The sequence below is a fragment of the Ixodes scapularis genome, unplaced genomic scaffold (genome assembly GCF_016920785.2).
Source record: "Ixodes scapularis isolate PalLabHiFi unplaced genomic scaffold, ASM1692078v2 PGA_scaffold5__190_contigs__length_132052651, whole genome shotgun sequence".
Lineage (NCBI taxonomy): Eukaryota > Metazoa > Arthropoda > Arachnida > Ixodida > Ixodidae > Ixodes > Ixodes scapularis.
Window position 1 is genome coordinate 100953398 of NW_024609880.1, and position 20921 is coordinate 100974318.

At 45.9% G+C, this 20921-nt stretch overlaps 1 protein-coding gene across 2 annotated transcripts in view; it reads right to left on the reverse strand.

The window, feature by feature from the left end:
- Positions 1–3315: 3315 nt before the first annotated feature.
- The window catches only part of LOC8035281 (ATP-citrate synthase), a 41285-nt gene continuing 23679 nt past the window's right edge, over positions 3316–20921 (reverse strand). For both annotated transcript variants that reach the window (XM_029995821.4, XM_029995822.4), the window contains exons 13-27: positions 19689–19837; positions 18246–18335; positions 17707–17875; positions 15837–15952; positions 15203–15307; positions 12521–12612; positions 11511–11615; positions 11088–11169; positions 10530–10768; positions 9521–9614; positions 7335–7640; positions 5899–6042; positions 5163–5276; positions 4562–4721; positions 3316–3878 (exon numbers count right to left, since the gene is read on the reverse strand). In XM_029995821.4, coding sequence (XP_029851681.3) covers positions 3784–3878; positions 4562–4721; positions 5163–5276; positions 5899–6042; positions 7335–7640; positions 9521–9614; positions 10530–10768; positions 11088–11169; positions 11511–11615; positions 12521–12612; positions 15203–15307; positions 15837–15952; positions 17707–17875; positions 18246–18335; positions 19689–19837 — 2060 coding nt within the window. In that variant the 3' untranslated portion in view covers positions 3316–3783. The remainder of the gene's footprint in view (positions 3879–4561; positions 4722–5162; positions 5277–5898; positions 6043–7334; positions 7641–9520; positions 9615–10529; positions 10769–11087; positions 11170–11510; positions 11616–12520; positions 12613–15202; positions 15308–15836; positions 15953–17706; positions 17876–18245; positions 18336–19688; positions 19838–20921) is intronic.

Genomic DNA, 20921 nt, shown 5'->3' on the forward strand with positions numbered 1-20921 from the left:
TTGGAAATGCCCATTTTATAACGGTCACTCTTCGACTAATTTAATAGCTGGGCAGAAGACTCTGGACGCCGAGACACACTAACGGACAAAGCTACGCCTAATTTGCTAAAGAAACGCTGGAAAGTCGCTTAATATCACGTAAAAAAATAAACTAGATGTATGCGGATTGATTGTCATCGCATTTGAATATAGGTAATTCAAATACTAACGAAAACAGTGGAGAGACACTTGCACCAAAATCAGTGCCATGTAACCTAGAGATATGCATCATTGAGGAACCTTTGCAGTATCTGCTGCAGGCACTACATTCACTAACAAGACGCAAAACGTATGCTACGGTCAAGTCGTGAACTAACGAGTTGTAACTAGCACTTGTAGCAAGATTCTTCAGGGTTATTCTTTGCTGCAAATCAGCAGAATATTTTGGAATGCTTTAAACGAGCCATATAATAGTATAATAGCCGTTGTTTCTATTATAATAGCAATAAATATGTTTGTACATAACAGCTAAACATGTTTGTTTCATAGCTTGTGGTCATACAGTCGGAGACAAATGGGGAAGGAGATACTCTGTAGAGGAGCTCTAAGCAAACTATCGGCCTGCACCATACAACCGTGCAACTAGAGAAAGCAAAATTTTGATTCTCTTGGAAAAGGCATATTCTCCGCAGGATGTTTCAAATTCAAGAGCAGTTCTTGACAGTGCTTCTCTTCAAGTTCAGTGTGCAGCCATTTCCAGAGCGGAAGTGTGTTCAGTGTATGTGTAGCAATTAAAAGGACCATAAAACATTATTGGGTTGGATTAGCCTACCAATTAATGCACTTATTGCAACTCATGTTTTTCACCACTTAATTGGTTGTCTCGGGTATCATCTTCATTGTCGTCATTGAACCCAACATCCAATTATTAAAAAGCTGGCGGTCAATTTTCTTTTGTTTATGCAGCTGACAGAATTAAATGCAAGCAAGCTGCCAATGGAAATATTGCCTGCCTGTATCTACTGTTAATTTCATTAATTGGTAGGTTATTTATCACAGCCACAAAGTACTGTTAGTGAGGTATACAGTCGAGCCCGGTCATATCGCTCAAGCATTTCGAAATATTGTTCACATCAAACGGTCCAAACATCCCCTTGAAAATCGGATGTAATACTATAGGAGCGTTGTTTTTTTGCACCAACTCCCCTGGCGAGGACTATGGATATAACAAACCAAGCCAGCATACACGCGGTAAGATAAACAGCAAAAAAGCAGTTGTAAAAAAAAAAAAAAAAAAAAAAAAAGAGTGGAGGATGGCAAAAGCTAGGGGAGGGGCACGCACATTCCCACGTTCCCACCCACTGTCGGAACAGTAGCCTGCGCCCTTTCCCCGAACACTGCTAATGCTGTACAACTCCCTAACCCCCCCCCCCCCCCCCCCAAAAAAAAAAGTATTTGGCTGGTTGTGTGCAAATGTTGTGCAATCGCACTTGGAACACCTTATCTCTGTTTACCTTTCTTTTGCCATTATTGCGTTGCCCTTTTCTTTTTTGCTGCCTGACATTTAGTAAATTTTCTTTTTGTTGCTTGCTTAACTTTTTTATGCACTTTTCCTTGTTTTTTTTTTTTTTTTTTTTTATTTTAATTATTTTTGTTTGTCGCTTATGCTGTGTGGAGGTCCCAGCCAGGTGCGCGTGTAAGTGCGGCAGTGTTTGCGGTCTCCACCGGCTACGCTTTGCTGTATATAGCGGCTCTTGGATGCTCTATTTGGTAAGCTCCCGTCTGTCGCAACCTTCGGTATTAGGAGGCGCCAGGAAATTTCAACCAGAGCTTAATTTAACATTTTTGTATATCAAATTATGGATATATCAAACTATTTTACGATCACCTTTGAATTCGATATATCCGGGTTCGACTGTAGTACAATTCATTTGGACAAATACCACATGGTAGCTGTTAGCGGCCAACCTTCATTGAAATATACTGTTCCTGCATTGCCAAGGCCATACGAATCCCAGCAATTGTATTTTCCAATTATATAACGTTGTACATGTAATTTTGAAATTCTGTCAGAATTGTCTCAAGCTTAATAGGCCATTTAGTTTATAGACAAAAGGTTAGTAATTGGGTAAAAATTATCCAGCAGTCCTAGCTTGAAAGATACATTGTACTAGCATACCGACACATTTCTGACCAGTATATTTGCACGCAATGACACAAATTCAAGTTTTGCTTCTATTAAAACTGCTTTCATTTGCTGACCAAAATTCTAATTACTTGTATGCCAACAACGAAGCAACAATAACAGTGAAGTTGAGGAAAGAACACAAATGACATAATATGGCATTAGGTCTTATCTTTCAGTGTTGTCAGATCTGGGCTTTAAATTTAATTGCAGGATCCATTGTCTCATTGATGGAAGAAATTACTCGTGGCTGCTTTTTGCCGGAAATTAAATTGCAAAAGGATCTCTAGCACGTTTGAAAACGAACTGTTACTTTGACTGCAGAAGCATGAGCAAAAAGAAAGAAAAATCTCATGTAAGCAGTCTTCAACCATCTAGAAGCATGTTTCAGAGACTGCCCAATTGCTGCCTTACATTATAAAGTTCAATGGCTGCACCACACCGATTCGTTTGTCAGATATTGATGAAACATGCAGGAAGTTGGACCACAGGAACATTGGTGAACATCAACATGCACGTCAGACATGCTGGAAGTCAACACAGCATGACAAGTCTGGTCAGGCCTAAGACATTCACTGGCACTAGAAAAAAAAGCTTTTGTGCCGGCATAATTAAATATGGGAATACTACAGCAAGCATTTATGGAATTTATAATGTGGAAAGAATTCTGCAAAGTTTATTATCACATTTTTTACATAACCAGAGGGAAATGTTCAGACAAACGCAGTATAATGAGTTCTTATCTGTTAATATAGAATTAATATAAGGAGACACTTCTGTATTCAGTCAGAGAACTTTTGGAGCTTTGTAATAGTCTGAAAGCTAGCAGCATTTTCCTAGCTGTCCACCTACATGCACTTGCAGGAAGCAAGTGAATGCAACATTGTGCAAAGAAGCTTTATGCTGTATAGACTCAACTTGACACTTGCATCGCCAAGGGCCAGCCGCCAGTGTGCAAAAAGCTTGTCAGCGTCAATACTCTGTGGCACAGCAGCAAGTTTAGCCGCACCAAAATGCACACAATGTCTGAGGCTATCTGGCACATCTATAGCAGACAAAAAAGAAAACCACTTCACAAAAACGCCACTTGGTACAAAGGGGTTGTTACACAAGCCACAACAAGTACCATTCACTGGGACGCACAATACCAATAAATAAAAAAGTAATCTTTATTTTCCATGCATCATTTTTTTTACTCCGACCTTTATTGAGGCCGGCCAGTCATGCAGGGCATCATGCGGTGCGTGCCAAAAACGGACCGCGGCAGTTTGGCCAGAATCCCCGCAACCCGGTCGGCCTTAAATGCTGCCATCTTCGGCCCACGTATTCCTTTTCTGGTGGACTTTCGACAGTGGCAAGCCAGAGCGACGCTGGTTAAAAAAAATCAAAATGGTAAAAAAAAGAAACGGGGGCTAAGTATTTTGCCACGGCTCCTGATGAGAATGTGAGCTGCACTCGCGGTCCTCTCCCTGACCCCCCAGCGCAGCTGGCAACAGTGGGCGAGGGCTGAAATCGACGCGGAGGGGCCGCCGTGGCTAGACAACACTGAGTGTAGGGGGGGGGGGGGGGGGTAGTGTACAACAGTAACAACGCTGGCAAGGACGGACGAACGCCGGCCCTCACTGGCAGTCAGTCTCGGGCAGGACGTACGAAATGTCGTCCCAGGGGTGGCGGTAGAGGCCCTGCTTCAGGCGCTTCTGGTCGAGGTAGTGACCTGCGACGAGAAGAATTGGAGGGCCGGAATGTCAGCCTCGCCGTCGGATCTTTTGACCTTGTGGGGGTTCGCCAGAGACACTGGATGTGGTGATCCGAAAGCCAATTTAAAACTACAAATCTCGAAAAATCACGGAAGGCACTCGAAGCTTGTACAAGCTTCGAGTGCTTTCAAGCGCTCGAAGCTTTCAATTCCCGAAAAAATTGCCAGCTGTATTTCGATCTGTCGACTGAGCCATCACATTCAGAATTGCTACGTGTCAGAACTAGATTTTTATAAGGTCTTTCTACTGGCACATTTCGACTACTTAATCATGCGACATCACGTGTCGCACAATGCGGTCAAGTGACGTCTCTGTCAAGGCAAGCTGTTGGAAAACGTTGCATCATATGGCACAGCGTGAAGTGGCCCAGTATTGTCTCGCGACGTGATCATCCGACGTCTCACGTCGTCACAGTGTCAAGCCACGATGTTGAGTGGCAAAATGTCATGTGACGCCGTAGCGTCACGTGACTTGACACCTTTTGCTAAATGCAACAGCATTTGTTGACGCCTAGGCTCATAACCACGACGTCACGGTCACATGATGTGCCGCGCACTTCACAGACAAACAAAATCCGAGTAAGCCTCCATCAAGGTGCAGTTCTACATTAGAAGCGTATGCACACCGTAGCAAAGCTCACCAATGAATCCGATGGTGCGTCCGAGCACAAAGAGGCCGTTGAGGGCCCCCATCTCGATGTACTCCTGAGCCTCTTCCGGGGTGAAGCAGCCGACGCAGCGCAGCAGGTCCACCACCGCCACTCCAATCAGGCCGTCCACATTGAGAATCAGGTTCGGCTTCTGCACACCAGACAACGGCACATTTCGTCGTCGTCATGGCCACCGACAACTGCCCGAACAACTTTCCAGTTCGCCTCCAAATTCCATTGTGAGCTAAGCGAACTTGAACTCTTGTGTCACAGATGGAAAGACCCAGCAAAATTGTTTTGCTGGGTCTTTCCCCGCCCCACTCCACTTCGGCACCTTCAAGAAAAAAGCGAGGCAAGGTAAACAAAATGTCTAACTGAACGACACGCAAAAGACTGAACAACCAGAAATTTCATATATAGTACAGAAGTTAGTGCCAACATTCATTACCTCCTTATTTTGTCAGAGAATGCAAGTTTTCCTACAACTTTCTAGAATAATAATGCAAGAAAAATGTCTGTACGAAAATTGTGTAAAATATAAGAACTGCGCGTTCGTACAATGGCGAGATGCATCCAAGTGGCGAAGCCTAACCTTGGATGTGGTGATCTTTTCCACCTCCAGGGCGTAGTCGAGAACGGGCGTCGACGGGAAGTGCCGCTTGACAAACTCCTTCAGAATCTTCACCCGCATGTCTGGGTTATTGATCTGCAAACACAAACTTCCTTCAAACGAAAGAAAAAATTGGCAGTGACCTTTATCTTCGAAGGCCTATAATGCATCAAAATGCAGCATTTAAGGAGTGATTGTTTAAGTTTGTTTTTAAGACACTAAACGGTCGTTTTGAAGAGTGAAGAACCTATATTTGTATCGATTTCCCCTCCAAATCTAGAAGGAAAATTGAGTTGGTGAGGTCACACAACACAAATTTTCTGCTAGTGGGAAACTTCATTTGGTGTATAGATGTCGTGACGTCGGGTCTTGTGACAGCAACTTTACTGCTAAATTTAGTGGGGAAACTGAATTGGTGTACGGGTAACGTGACGTCAATTTGCTCGCTAAATTTAGTGGGGAAAGTAAATTGGGTCTCGCGACATCGGGTCATGTGACAAATTTCCCGGCTAATATTTGGTGAGGGAACTGAACCGGTGTTTAGGTTACGCGACGTCGATTTCCCCGCTCAATTTTAGCGGAAAATGCATGGACGGACAGACGGATGGACAAAGGTTGGGGATTGGGACTTGAGTTAAAGAGCATTTCATGCTTTAAGAAACAGACATCCTCTGTCTGACAGCTGCAGACCGAGGCAGAGGAAGAAAGGAGCACTCACCGACTTGACTCTGTGTCCGATGCCCATGATGAGGACACCCTTCTTGCGCATGACGTTGACAAACTCCATGGGGATCTGCCGGCTGTCGTAGGCCTCGCTGAACTGCTTCGCTGCTGCGTCAAGGGCACCGCCAAACCGGTCGCCCTGGAAGGACGGTACGGTCCTGTCATGGCTCGCCTTCGAGCTGGGATTTCGCTCCGACGTGCACGTGAAAGAGGCTACTCTGCCGGCTCTTGGTCGACCCAGCATGGCCATACTGAATCAGGCTTTGTTAGACTCTGTCTCTCAATTCATGGCAATCTTTTTTCAGGGAAAAAAATATTCATTATCAGTTTTCATGCACATTCAGCATAGCCTCTCTATGAAAGTATCTCTACCCTCGTCTAACCTCTCTCTCTATAGAAAAACAAAATCTTGTATGCAAGATTTATTGCCCTCGCCCAACACTTCGTCCTACAATATTTTTGGACAATGTTATGTATCACTGCGCACCAATTGGCTAAAATTAGGGACTTCCAACTATAGCACCTTAACTTGAAATGCCTCTTTACCAGGCCCAGGCCTCCACTGAATGGAATCGCCTTCCCATGCTCATAGCCTAATAGCCGATTCTGTTAACTTTAAAAAAGCAATTTTTAATTTTTACACAATGTTTCATAGCATTTTTTTTTTCCCCTGTTCTATTTATGCATTTTTTGCTTCTCTCTATAATGCCTTCAGGTCCTAAGAAAATATTAAATGATGAGTAACATCTCAAATGTCTATAGCAGTATTACTAGCATACTTGAACTTTGCTGTACCACCTCCAAAGTATTGAGCAAGCACCCACCCAAAAGTTCGAGATAATTGCAGATAAATGGGAGCTTCTCAGGTTTGAAAGAAGAAAAGCAGAAGGGTCTGATCCTGACAAAATAATCTAGAAGCAGTGTAGGGGTACAGTAAAACTCCCCAGTTTTTAAAGCAGCCGGTCCACCCATACAAAGCTTCAGGGCTTTGCGCAAGCATGCACGAGAAAAGCTTCAGCGTATTGCACCGGCGCGCACATAAAGCTCTACCGCTTTGCACCAGTGTGCACAGGTAAAGCTTCATCGTTTTGTATTGGTGCACACTCAAAAGCTTCACCATCCTGCACCGACAAAGAGCATGTGAAAGCTCGATAATGCAATTGATGCAAAGGTGCAAGCGAGCTGAACAAGAATAACAATAATCCTAATAATCTTTTGTTCCCCCACTCCAGCGATTATTATCGTTATGTGAAAGCTTCACCAGTTTGCACTGGCACGCTAGGAGAAGTGACCGACACAGAGGAGCACGTTGGCAAAAGTTCGCCAGGGCGCACTCCTATGCATCTACTTCCATTTCAAAATGTTTCAAAAGTAGGAGGTTGGGCACTCGGCGAAACGAGGGTGCACAGACGTTTGAGCCGGCCGACTCACGATGGTGAGCAGTCCCGACACGAGGGAGGAGATGAGGTCCTTGCCCGCCCGGGCGCACACGATGGTGTTGTGTGCCCCCGACACGGCCGGCCCGTGGTCCGCCGTCACCATGAGCACCATCTCGAGGAACTTGCAGGCGTATTGGGGCAGCCGCCGCTGGAACCACAGCAGGCTCAGCACCCCGCCAATGCCCAGGTCCTTCTCGATGACCGTTGTGATTGGGATGCCCGCATAGAGCAGCTCTTGGCCCCGTTCGTCGCAGATGCTCGTCATGAACGAGGCTGGCTTGCGGATCAGGCCCAGCTCCTGTTTGGGGGAGGCGACTCTTCTCAAGGTACAGTTTAAAATCTTGAACAGAGGTCTTCAAACTTTGGCTAAGGGGCCGGATTGGGGACCTGTGGCAGTTTTGAGGGTCGGAAAATACTTAAGACAATGTAAATTAAAAAATACTAAATAAATAAGCCTAAATAAACAGTTAAGATACAGAAATTGAAACTACTACAAAGATTCAAAAAGAAATGCAAGATGGATGAAAGCATCTATTTTACTTTTAAATGTAATACTATGTTGCTAATTATGATATTACAAAAGACTTGTAACTTAGAGAACTCACCAGGAACAAATCAAAGTGTATGGGAATTTTGGCATATTCACACAGGGCAGAAGACAACTGAGATTGGTAGATCTACTGATGACAACAAGCAAGAGCAAAGACACGGGACACTAAGCCCGATATTCATGAGAACGCTAAGGAATTATATATCGTAGTTACACAGACATGAAGCAGAGAACTACATATAGTAACGCTGGGGATGACAATGGACAATATTGATGCGAAAGCATGAACTGTTTCATGGAGTGAGCCGCCGTCATCAGTTTGAAGCGCGAAAAGGGCTCCTAGTTTTCGCGATTTCGCCTTCGGTTCCATTGGCTGGCGCGCGTTGACGGGGCTCCCATTGGCCGCTGCGCCATGGCCTCAGAGTTAGCGAAGCGCGCGCTTCGCTAACTCGGGCAGATGAGCAGACGATAAAGGGAGCGGACAAGCGGCTTGCATACTTTCGCATTCACAACTAGTAAGAAACGCTTAGGTGTACCACCCTCAAGCTTTCTATGGCGAGAGGTCCTGCATTTTTATGCAGTTATCTCCTATTCTTTTTTACATCTTTGTTTGCAATTTTAATGCGCGTCATGGTGCAATTTGTTTTTTCACGCGCGCTTATTTTTGCGTTTGTAGCAGCGGGCCGTGGGCCAAGCATCAATGGAGATACCGCGTCCACCCGCGGGCTGGCTGGAATGCCTCCGCAGTTCTCCATGGGTTCTCAAAAACTGGGTCCTATTTCCGCCCCCCCCCCCCCCCGCCCGCCCCCGCCACCCCCCCCCCCCCCCCCCCCCGCCCGCCCCCGCCACCCCCCCCCCCCCCCCCCCCCCCGCCCCACCCCGTAAACTGTATTTCAGCAGATCTGAGCAACCTATTAGCGCATAACTATGGGCCAAGCACTCTATTAATGTACACTTCTGTTGACTGTGTTTCTAAGCTTCTGCACTGCTTTACTGCATTTGTGCCAAGACAGGCAGGAGTTCCTCGAGATCTAAAAGTGAGGGGGCAATCTTGCATTTGCGAGGCTATCAATTGCAATAACTCTGGTACTGTTAAACTGCGTGAATTGAAAGATAAAAAAAGTACCAGAATGGCGCTTTTTTATACTCTTCGGTCCCTCAAGAGCCTGCACCACTATTACAAACGTGATACAAAAAGTACTTTACTATAGAGGTTTTTTATAATCTACATTTTAGTTCCAACTGCCACCTAACAAAAGCAGTGATTTAGTTTAATGCAGGGTGATGCCACCGCTATGCAAAGCACAAGTTCGTCTGCTTCTTGCACAGGGGTTGCAATGGTGTCAGAACGCCGAGCTCTTATGGGCTGATTAAAAAAAATAGTGGGTAGACCTCAAGGCATCTGACATTGAGGTCTACCCACTATCCTTCCAATCAAAGTCAATCACAACTCCGGCGCCATTCTGACATCACTGCACCCCCTGCGCAAGAGGCAGACAACTTGCTCTCCGCATATATCTCAAGTCTAAGGGCAGGACGGGGAGCAGGGTAACGAGCCTAAGAATCCGGGTTTGACACAAGATACAACACGAGTAGACTTTGTGCGGAGGATTAAACGGGGTGCTTACCCTGGCCCAGTTATAGTCCATGGGTACAGTGGGAGGGGGTACCTCTGGCATGGGCACAATCACACCAGCCCCGACCAAGCCATCGTACACTTTCCTGCAAAAGAGAGCAATTTTTCCTCTAACGGCAGTTTATGCTACGCATCGAAGGTCACAGGGCAGTGCTTGCCATGTTAGGGGTGTAACTAGTGCCTCGGCTGGACTGCTCGTTTGCACGATCGCTTAGGCGAGAAAAAGAATCTTAAAAGACAGCCCCCTTTGTTCCCCCAACGCCCCAGACAACTTTTGAGACGAAGCATGGGCAGCCCGACGTGGTAGATACATGTTGCAAAACGTGCGGCGCCATCCGTGGCACCAAAAGGAATGCTGGAAACGGCATGCACAGAATTAGTTCTTCCAAAAAAGAGAGGAAACGGAGGAAACTAGAGCGAAGACAAGTGAGCAACGGCATTGATTTCTCTCTCTCTCTCTCTCTCAAGTGTCGCGTGGTAGATCCTGTGAAGGCGAGCAGGAGTGTTTACTTTGGCAAGCTTTATTTTGCTCCAATTTTTTTACGGGAAGAGAACTACGCCTCATTCATGTGGCAAGACCGACCTGCTCAGTGCACATTCTGTGAACGTTTTAGCTTTCTATGTGCAGGTGGTGACTTTTGGCGGAAAGTCCACTTGGTACACTTTATATGCGATGTGCAAGTTCGTCTGCTTCTTCCGCATGGGTTGTGGTGACGCCAGAACGCCGAATTCCGATCGGAGGATAGTGGGTAGACCTCAAAGCAAGCTGCCTCGAGGTTTACCCACTATCCTTCAATCAGAGATCAGTGTTCCTACGACACTGCAGCCCCTGCAAGAGAAGCAGACAAACTTGTGCTCCGCATAATCTTAACCCGTGCAACGCCCCTGGCGTGTCACTCGCTCGCGACGCTCACCTTGGCGCTTGTTCCCGACAATCTTCTCGCGGACAACGACCCACAAAACATGTTCCGCGTTAAAAACGAGGAGCTGTTGGCACGCACTTGATGGTGTCCCCGAGGGCGTCGAAGGTGGGAGGCACGTGGGCCCCGGCCTTGGCGAGGGCCTCGTTCTTGGCACTGGCCGTCTCCCGGTTCGAGTTGGCACACGCCCCGGCATGCCCGAACTGGACCTCAGACGCGAACATGCTGGCGCACGTGCCGATGCACCACGCCACCAGGGGCTTGCTCAGGACCCCGCTTTTCAGGGCCTCGCACACCTCGTACTCCTCCACACCCCCAACCTGCGTGCGTGCAGCCACGAAAGTCACCACGGTTCATGTCACAAGCGTCGGCTCCTCTTTCGTCGCAAGCACACATTTCATGCGACACTCAATGCGGCCAACATCTCGCGAAACGGCCATATAAAACTCGCTACCACAGGCTTTGCCAAATCCTATCCCCTTGTACCCCATTACACGAGCAGTCTTAGCAGAACACGATTCCCTCTGCTTTAGAAAATAACGACACAAGCCCAAAGCTGTCATCCACAAGATGCCTTCCTAGCCACTTCACAGCGCATGCAACTGCACGCACTGTGAACACAGAAGGGCAGTCACTCACCTCTCCCAGCAGCACCAGCATCTTCACCTGGGGGTCCTGCTCATACCTCGTCAGGTGGTCCATGAAGGTGGTGCCCGGGTACCTGTGTGGGGCACGCGCAAGGTATCCGTCGGTTTTTCGCGGTTTGGTTTTTTCATATCGATATGTCTCTTTATCAAAATTATTACCTCAACATTTTTCGGATTTTTCGACCAAACATCAACACTTCTACTCCGCTTGGACATTTTGAATGACCCGATCCACAACATGAATATATTGTGTGCAGTAAAAGGGGTCAGGTTGTCCGTGATACGCACAACTTCAAAATTAGAGCGTTCATGGTAACCCTGGGACATTTGAAAAAGCACTTCTTTTCCAGATCCCATCCTTCAAAAATTAACACTCCCTTCCAAAAGAAGACGGCAAGGAAGCACGAGCACTCGCCTGTCTCCACCAATGGCTACTCCCTCGTAAACACCGTTGGTGGACCTCGAGATGATGTTGTTCAGCTCGTTGGACATGCCGCCAGATCGGGACACATAGGCCACGCTGAGTCAATCGAAAAACCAACTATTAAGAACCCTTCAGTGTAAGCACAAAAGCTCTAGTGCTGAAACAGACAAGTCAAGCAGAAATCAGCAGCACGAAGCTGCTAACCTGCATAAGGCCCCAGATTCTGACTGGTTTTTAGCACCGTGAATGGGAGAATACTGGCCCTATGTTGCGAGATCACTCCTGCACTAAACTGCATACTCTTATTCAAACGCTCCTGCAATGTCCTCTACACGCATTTATTGAGAGAAAGCGTGGAATGCTTCATAACAAAAGCTCCCACCCTCAGAAATTTGCCTTCCCTACGCCCATGCATACTCCATCGCAGGGCACGTAAGCACAACCACCATATAATGTGATATCGCGTAACATGCATAACGTGACACGGGTCACATGCTACACGACGCCAGGTCACGTGACTGACGGGGCATCAGTTACGTAACCTGTGCCACCTAACACACGACGCAAAATCACGTGACCCGACATTACAGTTACGTAACCCGTATCACGAACACGTAACAGTGCCACAGGATGCCGCGCCAGTAGACCCTTTTGAAAAATGTGCGCCAACGCCTGTGCACCATTGCTTGATCACGCACTCTGAGCATGTACTGGACATGAGGGCACCGTCAGCGTTCAGCGTGAACTCGAATCCAATTGCGCTCTATGTCCAAGCAATGGCGACCGCCAACGTTGCCTGATGGACTTTTGAAAAGGGTCTTTTACCAACCAACACGTTCTCCCCTCCCCGACACAACTGTTAAATGTCTCCTAAACAAATATAAACAATTCGTCCTTAAATACTTCATTCCATGAATTATGACGGGAGATAAAGGTGGTTGCACCATTTTTAACGAATATTCTGCTGCGCAAGCTTCGGAGAGGCTCCCAAGTTCACCTACTTTCCGGGCCGGTACAACTTGGAGGCGAGAATGTTGTCCATCATGCCACCGGTGTTGCCGATCTTGAAGCACCCGGGCTTGATGCCTCCCACCTGCACAGCAACGCTCGTCTCAGCGATAACAGAGGCCACACAAAAACAGTCTGGGGCAAGCTGCCGAGATCTGAAACGACCCGTTTTTCAATGTAACCCCTTCCCAGCCCACAAAGGTGAAGAGGCTCACGATAATTCACACAGTTCATACTTCTGGTTAATTCAAACAAATTTCAAAATTTTGGTTGTCTCGCTATGTTTTAATGGATTCATAAGCACTTGAATGCCATTTTTATGTAATTCGCACTTTGTTTCTGCGGCTCCCCCCCATCGAGTGTGCTTCTTTCCGAGTACCGGTGCACTGCAGAGAGGCAACACCCATGGAGCTTGGTTTTGCTGGTGTTGCCTTTTCGCAGCGCACCGGTGCCCAATGATAAGCGCACTTAACGAGGCTCAAGCAGGGCACACATGAGCCATAAAAATGGGCACCACGCAAAAATTTCCACAGCAGCTTGCACGGACGCTGCGACGTGGCGGCAAGGCATAGGTCCACGCCACAGCGTCCGCGCAAGTTGCTATGAAAACTGCTGTGCAGTGCCCGTTTTCATTGCTCATGTTTCCCCTGCTTAGTAGTTCACATAAGACAACTTCTTGGCCTGATGAACATACCGTAATATCCCGAGTCATCGCCCACCCCCCTACCGCCTGAAATTCATTAAAAAAAGTGGGGTGGGCCATGTCTCGGTGGGTGAGCACAAACACTTGAAAAAAAGCGGAAAAAACCGCCTATTTTTCTCTGCGTATCTAGCGTATCTAGCACAAGAGATACATCAAACTCAAAACTCGATTTAGTTCCCTTGTTTCATAGAAAAAAATGCTCACAAAAGAATATTTTACTATAGCGAAGTCCGTTGCCTGCATAGGCGCTAGAAACACCGCCGATCTGCATATAGTGCGAACGTTTGTTCCGTGAAAGAATGTCACCACTATGTTCTCCTAGCTAGTAAAAAAAAAAAAAAAAAAAAGAAACGTCTGCAAGAAAATAGAAAAACCGACCAGGCGCAACGAGCGAGCCAGCGAGCGAGCGGACCAAAGAAGCGACCAAGAGCAATTCTGGGAAAGCGGGAAAGCCGGCGGTCACGTTGGCAAATACTTTGGCGTCGGGCCAAGTCGGGCGCCTTGTCAATCGCAAGCTCTTGCGCAACTTTCTTGTTTGGTGCGTACATACGTGCGTCCGTGCACGGCGGGCTATCAATGCACGGTTGGGACGCTCTGCAAACGTCTGTGTAGGGCGTTCCAGCAAAGCTTTATTTACGCGTTAAAATATTGCACAACCGCGGTCGCGACGGGCGGGAAGAAGGAGCGGGTTCGCGGTGACCTTACTTCGGCGGAGACAGACTTTGACCTAACACTCCGCGGTTACATTAACAAACTCTTATTTTGTTATCTCCATCGTTTTCTTTTCGCACGGATACACGACCACTTTGGGGTCGCTCACGGAGGAAATGCGTAAACAAAAAGAAGTGTCTTTCCCTCCTTCGTTTTACTTTGTCACGGAGGTCCTCCAACTGCAAGGTCCGCGACCGCGTCATTCGGGTAGGATGAGTGTTCGCGGATCGCGGAGTCCGCGCTGGGGTATTTGAAGGGGTGGGCGATGACTCTGTGTTTGTTCGGAAATCGATATTGGCCCAAAAAATAGGGTGGGCGATGGCTCGGGGATGGGCGATGACTCGGGATATTACAGTACTTATTTTTGTTTTAAGTTGTCACATGCTGTCTAGACAGTCAATCAATCAATCAATCAATTTTATTTACATCATCATCCATGATAGTCCATGATAAACAACATTTTTGAGAGAGAAATAAACTTTCATCATACATATCTCAAATGTTTCGTGTGTGGCATACTTGCTTATGATCAGTAGGCCTATGTAAAGAAAATCATCAAATATCTGCTTTGTATGTATAGCAATTCATTTGGCAAATTGTGATTTTATCTTGCATCCATATTTAGATAAATTTCTAATAATTCAAACTTCTGATAATTGAAACAAAATTTGTGGCTTTCTGGAATTTGATTTTATGAGGGTCTACTATATCCAGACGTCTAAATTCAATGCAAAACTTTTCAGATATGATTGCCCCTTTTTTTCTCCAATCAGCAGCTATATTTTGTTTCACCCTATGTCCAGACCCAACACTACAGGTTGATGGGACCAATCAAACTCTGTTAAAAGTGTGAGTCACTAGGTCTTTCTGTACAAGATTGGTTCAGCAATGCTAGTACACATACAAAAACAAGACAACCACCATGTTGGTGCACTTTTGAAGCTGCATGATTAATCCCATCAGCTTGTAGCGTTGACAGCGTCCCTACTTAAATATGAAATCAAGTATAGTAAAATTTAAAAAATTTGTCCATGAAAGATGCATGTTCAAGTTCCCCCGTACCGCACCTAGGTAGTACGGGGAAGCAGAGCCCACCAGGCAGGCGAATGCAAGCATAAGGAGGGGTTTTTCTCCCCAGAACTTCACGAGCTTTGCAAAGAAAAAAAAAAAGAGACTATTTAAAAATGTACCCGATTATCGACCCTTGTTGCTTACATAACATAAACAGAGACAAGCTGTAGTGAGACAACAGGCTACTCACAGTCGCTGGGCCAATGATGTTGACCCCTTTGCTGTGGGCTGCCTTGATCATCTTGCGAGTCATGTTCTCAGGAATGCCCTCTGCAATGATGGCGATGCTGCGGATCTGTAACAAGAAACAAGGAATAGAATTAGGTTTGTGTCTTGGTCGCAAGCAAATCTAAGTAGCACACCAGATCAAACCTATAGTGCCATTTAGTCACGCTGGCCAGGCACTGGCACTGCACCAGGTAATGTTGGCATTTTCGTTGCTCTTCCACCCACCTGTTCATTATTCACACCAGCTGGGTGTTCTGGCAAGCTGCACCATAACGACAAGTCAGCCAACATTCAACACAGGGTCGACTTTGACCGATTGTTTCTATCAAGCATAAAAAATCCAAACTAGAAAAAAAAAAAAAAAGGTATTTTACATGTAATTGTGCTTGTCACCGCAAAGCTCAGTTTGGCCGATTCTAAATGAAATGAAGAATCATTGAATAAAGGAACTAGATAACGCAGAACACATATTTTGCTTGCATGTAATGTCCTCACCAGTAGACCCTCTATGATAAATAAATTAATAAACAAATAAACACGTCGTCCCTTCCATTTGCATTCAGGGTGCCTCTAACACTCAAAAGCTCTGCACTCACCTGAGGATACTGGAGTGTCTCAAAGGTGCTCTCATATGCAGAGCGAAGGGAGGCAAAGTTGATGAGCACATCTGCATCAGCGTGCCTCTTCATGGCATCAGCCATGTTTTTGTACACTGCGCAAAAGGATGAGAAAGAGGGTTAGATCAATATACCAGAAGAAACATGGCATCTTAAATAAACACTTCCAACAAGAATAATACCCTCAGCCTTATTACTGTAATCAGACTCGGTGACTAAAGATGTGCATATATCATTTACAAGCTATACTAGATATAAGTAGGACCCTTCATTTTCGGGTTTGATATTTTTTCCCTAACCGAGGGGCAAAATTTTACTGCTTTGAGGCCAAGCTGGTAATCGGGGGAGAAATCAGGTTTTAAAGTATCATTTGGGAATTCTGGTTTTTCAAATTATGTTTATACATACATAAGTATACTTAACAATAAAGAACATTGATCAATATAAATACAGATTTTTCTTTTTTTCACAATCAAGCCATAGAGTACACAAAATGGAACATAATACAAGAGCTCTTCGACTTTCTAAAATTTTATCAATCCTTGTTGCTTATATAATTATCTGCATGAGCAGCGTCTGTGCCTCCATCCTAAACCTGTCCAACCTCGACATCACAGCTTGGATACATTTTCGACAGCACCTAGTAGATATCAGCCACCGTACAATCCTGAGCAAGAGCCCAATCAAGATTTGGAGATAATCATGTAAAACAGGGGGATGCGGACTCCTTAGGTCAACATTATGTAAAGATACAGGTCGTTCGTGTATTTTTAGTAGCCGTACCTGTCAAAACAAAGCTATGAAAGTAATTTCTCATCCTTTTTGATTTTTTTTTTTTGGGGGGGGGGGGGAGGGGAGTGGCTGGTAGAAACAGAAGGAAAGAAGGGCGAATGATACTTCACAGTGGGCATAAAAGTGACGTTTTGCAGCTTGATCTATGTCACCGAAGACCACTGATCCCAACAGAACCCAGATTTGTTTCCGAGGTCTAGAAATACCCTTTGTATTCTTAGGAAAAATTTTTGGAGCAGAGCAATTTAGAAAATCCTAATTTCAGAATTCAGGGATAAAACGGGTGTAACCCGATTTCCAAGAAACATGTTCAAAGCGCAAGTATCAGGAAATATCGGGTTTTACTTGAAACCAAACGACCCTATACTCCTTTTCACCTTACGTTTGAGCGCAGCAAATGCTACGAGCCATCGGAGCCAATCCAAGGCAGTGCGAGTGTCACATGACCTTGAAAAGGGGGCACAGCGAAGCGCAGAAAGCGTATCACGGGCTACGTCCACAAAGTGGGATTGGCCAGGATAGCTCGTAGAGTCCGCTGCGTCCGGACGCAAGGTGAAACGGAGTATAGATAAAACATACAATATAGGTTGCACACTGTTTAGGGCGGTTAGTGCAGATATGGCATTTGCATTTCTTTTTAATTTTGCTGATCTACATTACTGTCAAGCACCAAATTCGAAGACAAAATTGCTGCCTCATATATGCAAAATCTACTTCACCAGTATTTTTGCTGATGGCATAGAAAAAAAAAGCAATATTAAAACTGGTCAACGTTTGTGCTGACTCCGCCACACTTTGTACAGGAAACAATCCCATTTTCCAGCTTCTCATTACTGACTGCGAGTACAAGCGGAGATTTTCCTTGAATTTCGACTACCTTCTCAAGATGTTGACATGAGAACGAAATGGTTGTGCTTGTCCGACGACAGACACTTCCGTATCTCGGACAGCTCCCCATGTCACACCCCAAAAGCATAGGACTGCTATGCCGTTGGACTGTGTTGCCATCCAGGGACATCATAAATTTTGAGCGGAGCAAAAAAAACAAGGCCCCTACCTGGAATGAGGACCTCCTTGTGTCCCCAGTAGAACTTCTGCTTGTGGTCCCCGGTAAAGGGGTAGACCATGGCCACCACAGAGCCCTCCTTGCGCGAGCATACAAAGTCAAAGTCCAGCATGCTCTGCACTGCCCGCGTCTGCATGCCCCAGATGATCGCCTTCGTCTTCTGCAAGGGGGAGATGGGTGAGGCATCAGATTGTTCAGACTGGCAAAAAAGGGTGTTACCATTGAAGGCGCCGTCTTTGAAGGGACAATGCACTCCCGAAGAACACTTTCTTAGGTGTCTAAATGGGACATGTATGCCACAAAATAAACATGATAAAAATCAGGAATTGCGCAATATTTATGTTACAGGATTTGTTTGAGCATGTCTCCATTTCCAAAGCATGTCGAAAGCATTCCAAAGCACGTCTCCATTTTGAATCGTCCCCCGCGAAATGGAAGTATGTTTCGAAATCGCTAGAACAAGTCTTGGCTCCCAACATGCCGGAAAAGAAGCAAATCAGAGGGGGGCACGACGGCCATCAGAAACTCACCGGGGTGAACCAGGGCTGAGCAGCCTGCTCTGCGTTTTGACTGAAAGGCCTCCTGATGTCCTTGGTGGGGCTGGATGGCGGAGGCGGCGTCTGCACAGACGGCAGCCATTGGTTTCCTCAATGACACCTTCTGCGCACACTAGCTCGGCTGCCCTTTTATTTGGGCAGTGAAGAACAAACAGTCACTCAGAAAAGTCATTATATTTGGCGAAAGTGGTCGTTCACCCTACCGTAGATTACATTGCAAATTAGATGTTACAGTGCCATCAGTCACATCAACTGGAGCGAAAGTAACCCAATATTAAATGTTACAGTGTCATCAGTCACATCAACTGGAGAGAAAGTAAACCAAAAATGCATCGTCAGAACCACAGAAACTGAATCAAATGAGAAACTCTTTTCTCTGGCTGCTGCCAAAGGAGACGCAATGAGATAGCATTTTGGATACCTTTGAACCTCTTCAGACGTCCATCAAGCTCTGTGCTTTCAGTCTGCCTCAGTGTGATGCCATTTTCACGCCAATATTTCTAGATTGATGCGGTGTATAGCTATATTACTAGTCATGTGCAAATAGTAGAAGGGAATTCCAAGCGAAGTGGTTTTGGTCGAATATCTATGAATCGAATATCGAATAGTTTCTCTGAGCCTTTCACTTTTACAAAGTAATTTTAATCAAACTATATTTATAAACTGTTTCCTCAGAAAGTCTGATGCCTTGGGATGGTAACTAAATGACGGATTTGACAGAATCAAACCTATAGAGATGCCCAGCTATACATAATTGAATGGATTTACAAACCTTGCTATATACAAATATTCTTTCTTCCATCTCAAATTTAAACAAACAAACAAAAATCATGAATGATGAACACAGGTTGTCGTGCAGAACAGCCACAGTTTAATTTAGAAAATTTGAATGCACTCCTTACCGAGCACCGTTGCACTGCAGGGAAGCTCGCTTTTGAGGGTGTTGCTTTTCTGCAGTGTACCCGTACTTGGTAAGAAGTGCACTCAACGGAGCTCACCTGCCGCAATCGACACTTCGAAAAATATGAGCATCGCAGTTCATCTGGGAGCAAATATTGAATACTGCACTATTCGAAAGTACTATTCTAAATTTCAAATATTTGCACAACACTACTATATACACCTATTCAAGTTTTCCCTGCTAGAGACAAACGGACACAATCTCACAATGCGGTGGCCCTAAAAATGCTACCGCATTTAAGAGAGGGAGTGAATTATGCGCATAAGAACGGTCACTGGCTTACTCGCCAACTCAGAAGCTAAGAGACACAGCCTCCCAGTTAACCCACTTTTGCAAAACGTCGGATGAACGTCCGGAGGCCATTCGGCAGATTTCTTTTTTAATTTTGTAGACCAGCTTCTGCTGCCCCCAAGCAGGTAATTTGTGAAAGTGCGAAAGAGACTGGAGAGCCTCACCTTCATGCCTCCGGGCAGGAGAAAGTTGGCCGTAGTGACGTTTGGTTCCGGCATGTCGGGGACATCCCTGCGCCCCATGGCCATGGCCACGATGGCCGTCATGTGCGTCTCGGGGCCAAACACGTGCACGGGGACTCCCAGGGTGCGTCCTGCACCCAGATGCGCACATATTGCTTAGCAGAAAAGGCCAAACGGGGGGGAGGGGGCACACCATTCCAAATTGCCACACCCTACAGTTTGTCTACTCTTGACATGAACTACCAGCAAATGGAGGCGCGATTGCGTTCCCCGATAAGGTTGCGCGAGACAATCAAATCCAATAAGATCGAGCTTGCCTTTGCGGTTAGTCTATGTTACGGGGAGAGACAGTATAGCTTCCGTGCTTTTACTGGCACCGGGTCACAGATGCCTACTAGCCTCTTATTTTCAATCCTGCCTTGGCTGAGTTTTATGAGAAGTCATCCCAAACCAGCTTCTGAAAATACAGCCCATAAACAAATGCATGGTTTGTCACATGTATCAAACATATTCCCAGTACACGAAACAGGTGCACTTGGAGGAAAAATTTGTGAAAAGTTGTTTTTAAGGCTCCCGAACTCTCCACGTATTTTCTCTCTGCCTCACTTTCTGCTGTTGAAGCAAGTTGTACTTGAATAGGCAAGGCAATAGGAAAGACAAACTATGCTTCCCTGCCTACTGCATTTTTTTTTTTTTTTTTTAGACAAGAAAGGTTTTTATTTATGCACTTTCAATTATCCATGTAAGCTTTGCAAGAGTTTGAGAAATTCAAGAACTCAACGACTCCGATGGTCTAGGTCGCCAGCATATGCAAGAGGGCTTCCAAGTTCTTGCACAGTATAATACCGCCCAAGCTTTGAAGTTGAAGGGTGAAAAAGCAAAGATGTAAAGCAGCAGTTCTCAAACTGGGTTCAGCGAGTACCCAATTGCAGTGCCCCTCCCCCCTTCCATGGACTGAGCCACGGATTGAGTTGCTGTTGCGGGAAAAGCAACCTCACCCTTTCCACCAATATGTATATTTTACACTGTCCCCCAGGTTAGCTCCTCCACCTTCTTGCTCAGTCTACATGTCCTCCATCTTGTCTTATTCTGTCAGTGCAATAAACTCTCGTTCACTATCTAAATGCCTTTATCGCCCAGTATTAATGGTTGGCAACAAGGGGGGGGGGGGGGGGGGCGGGGCTCCATGGGACTTTTTTTGAGGCTGGCAAGGGT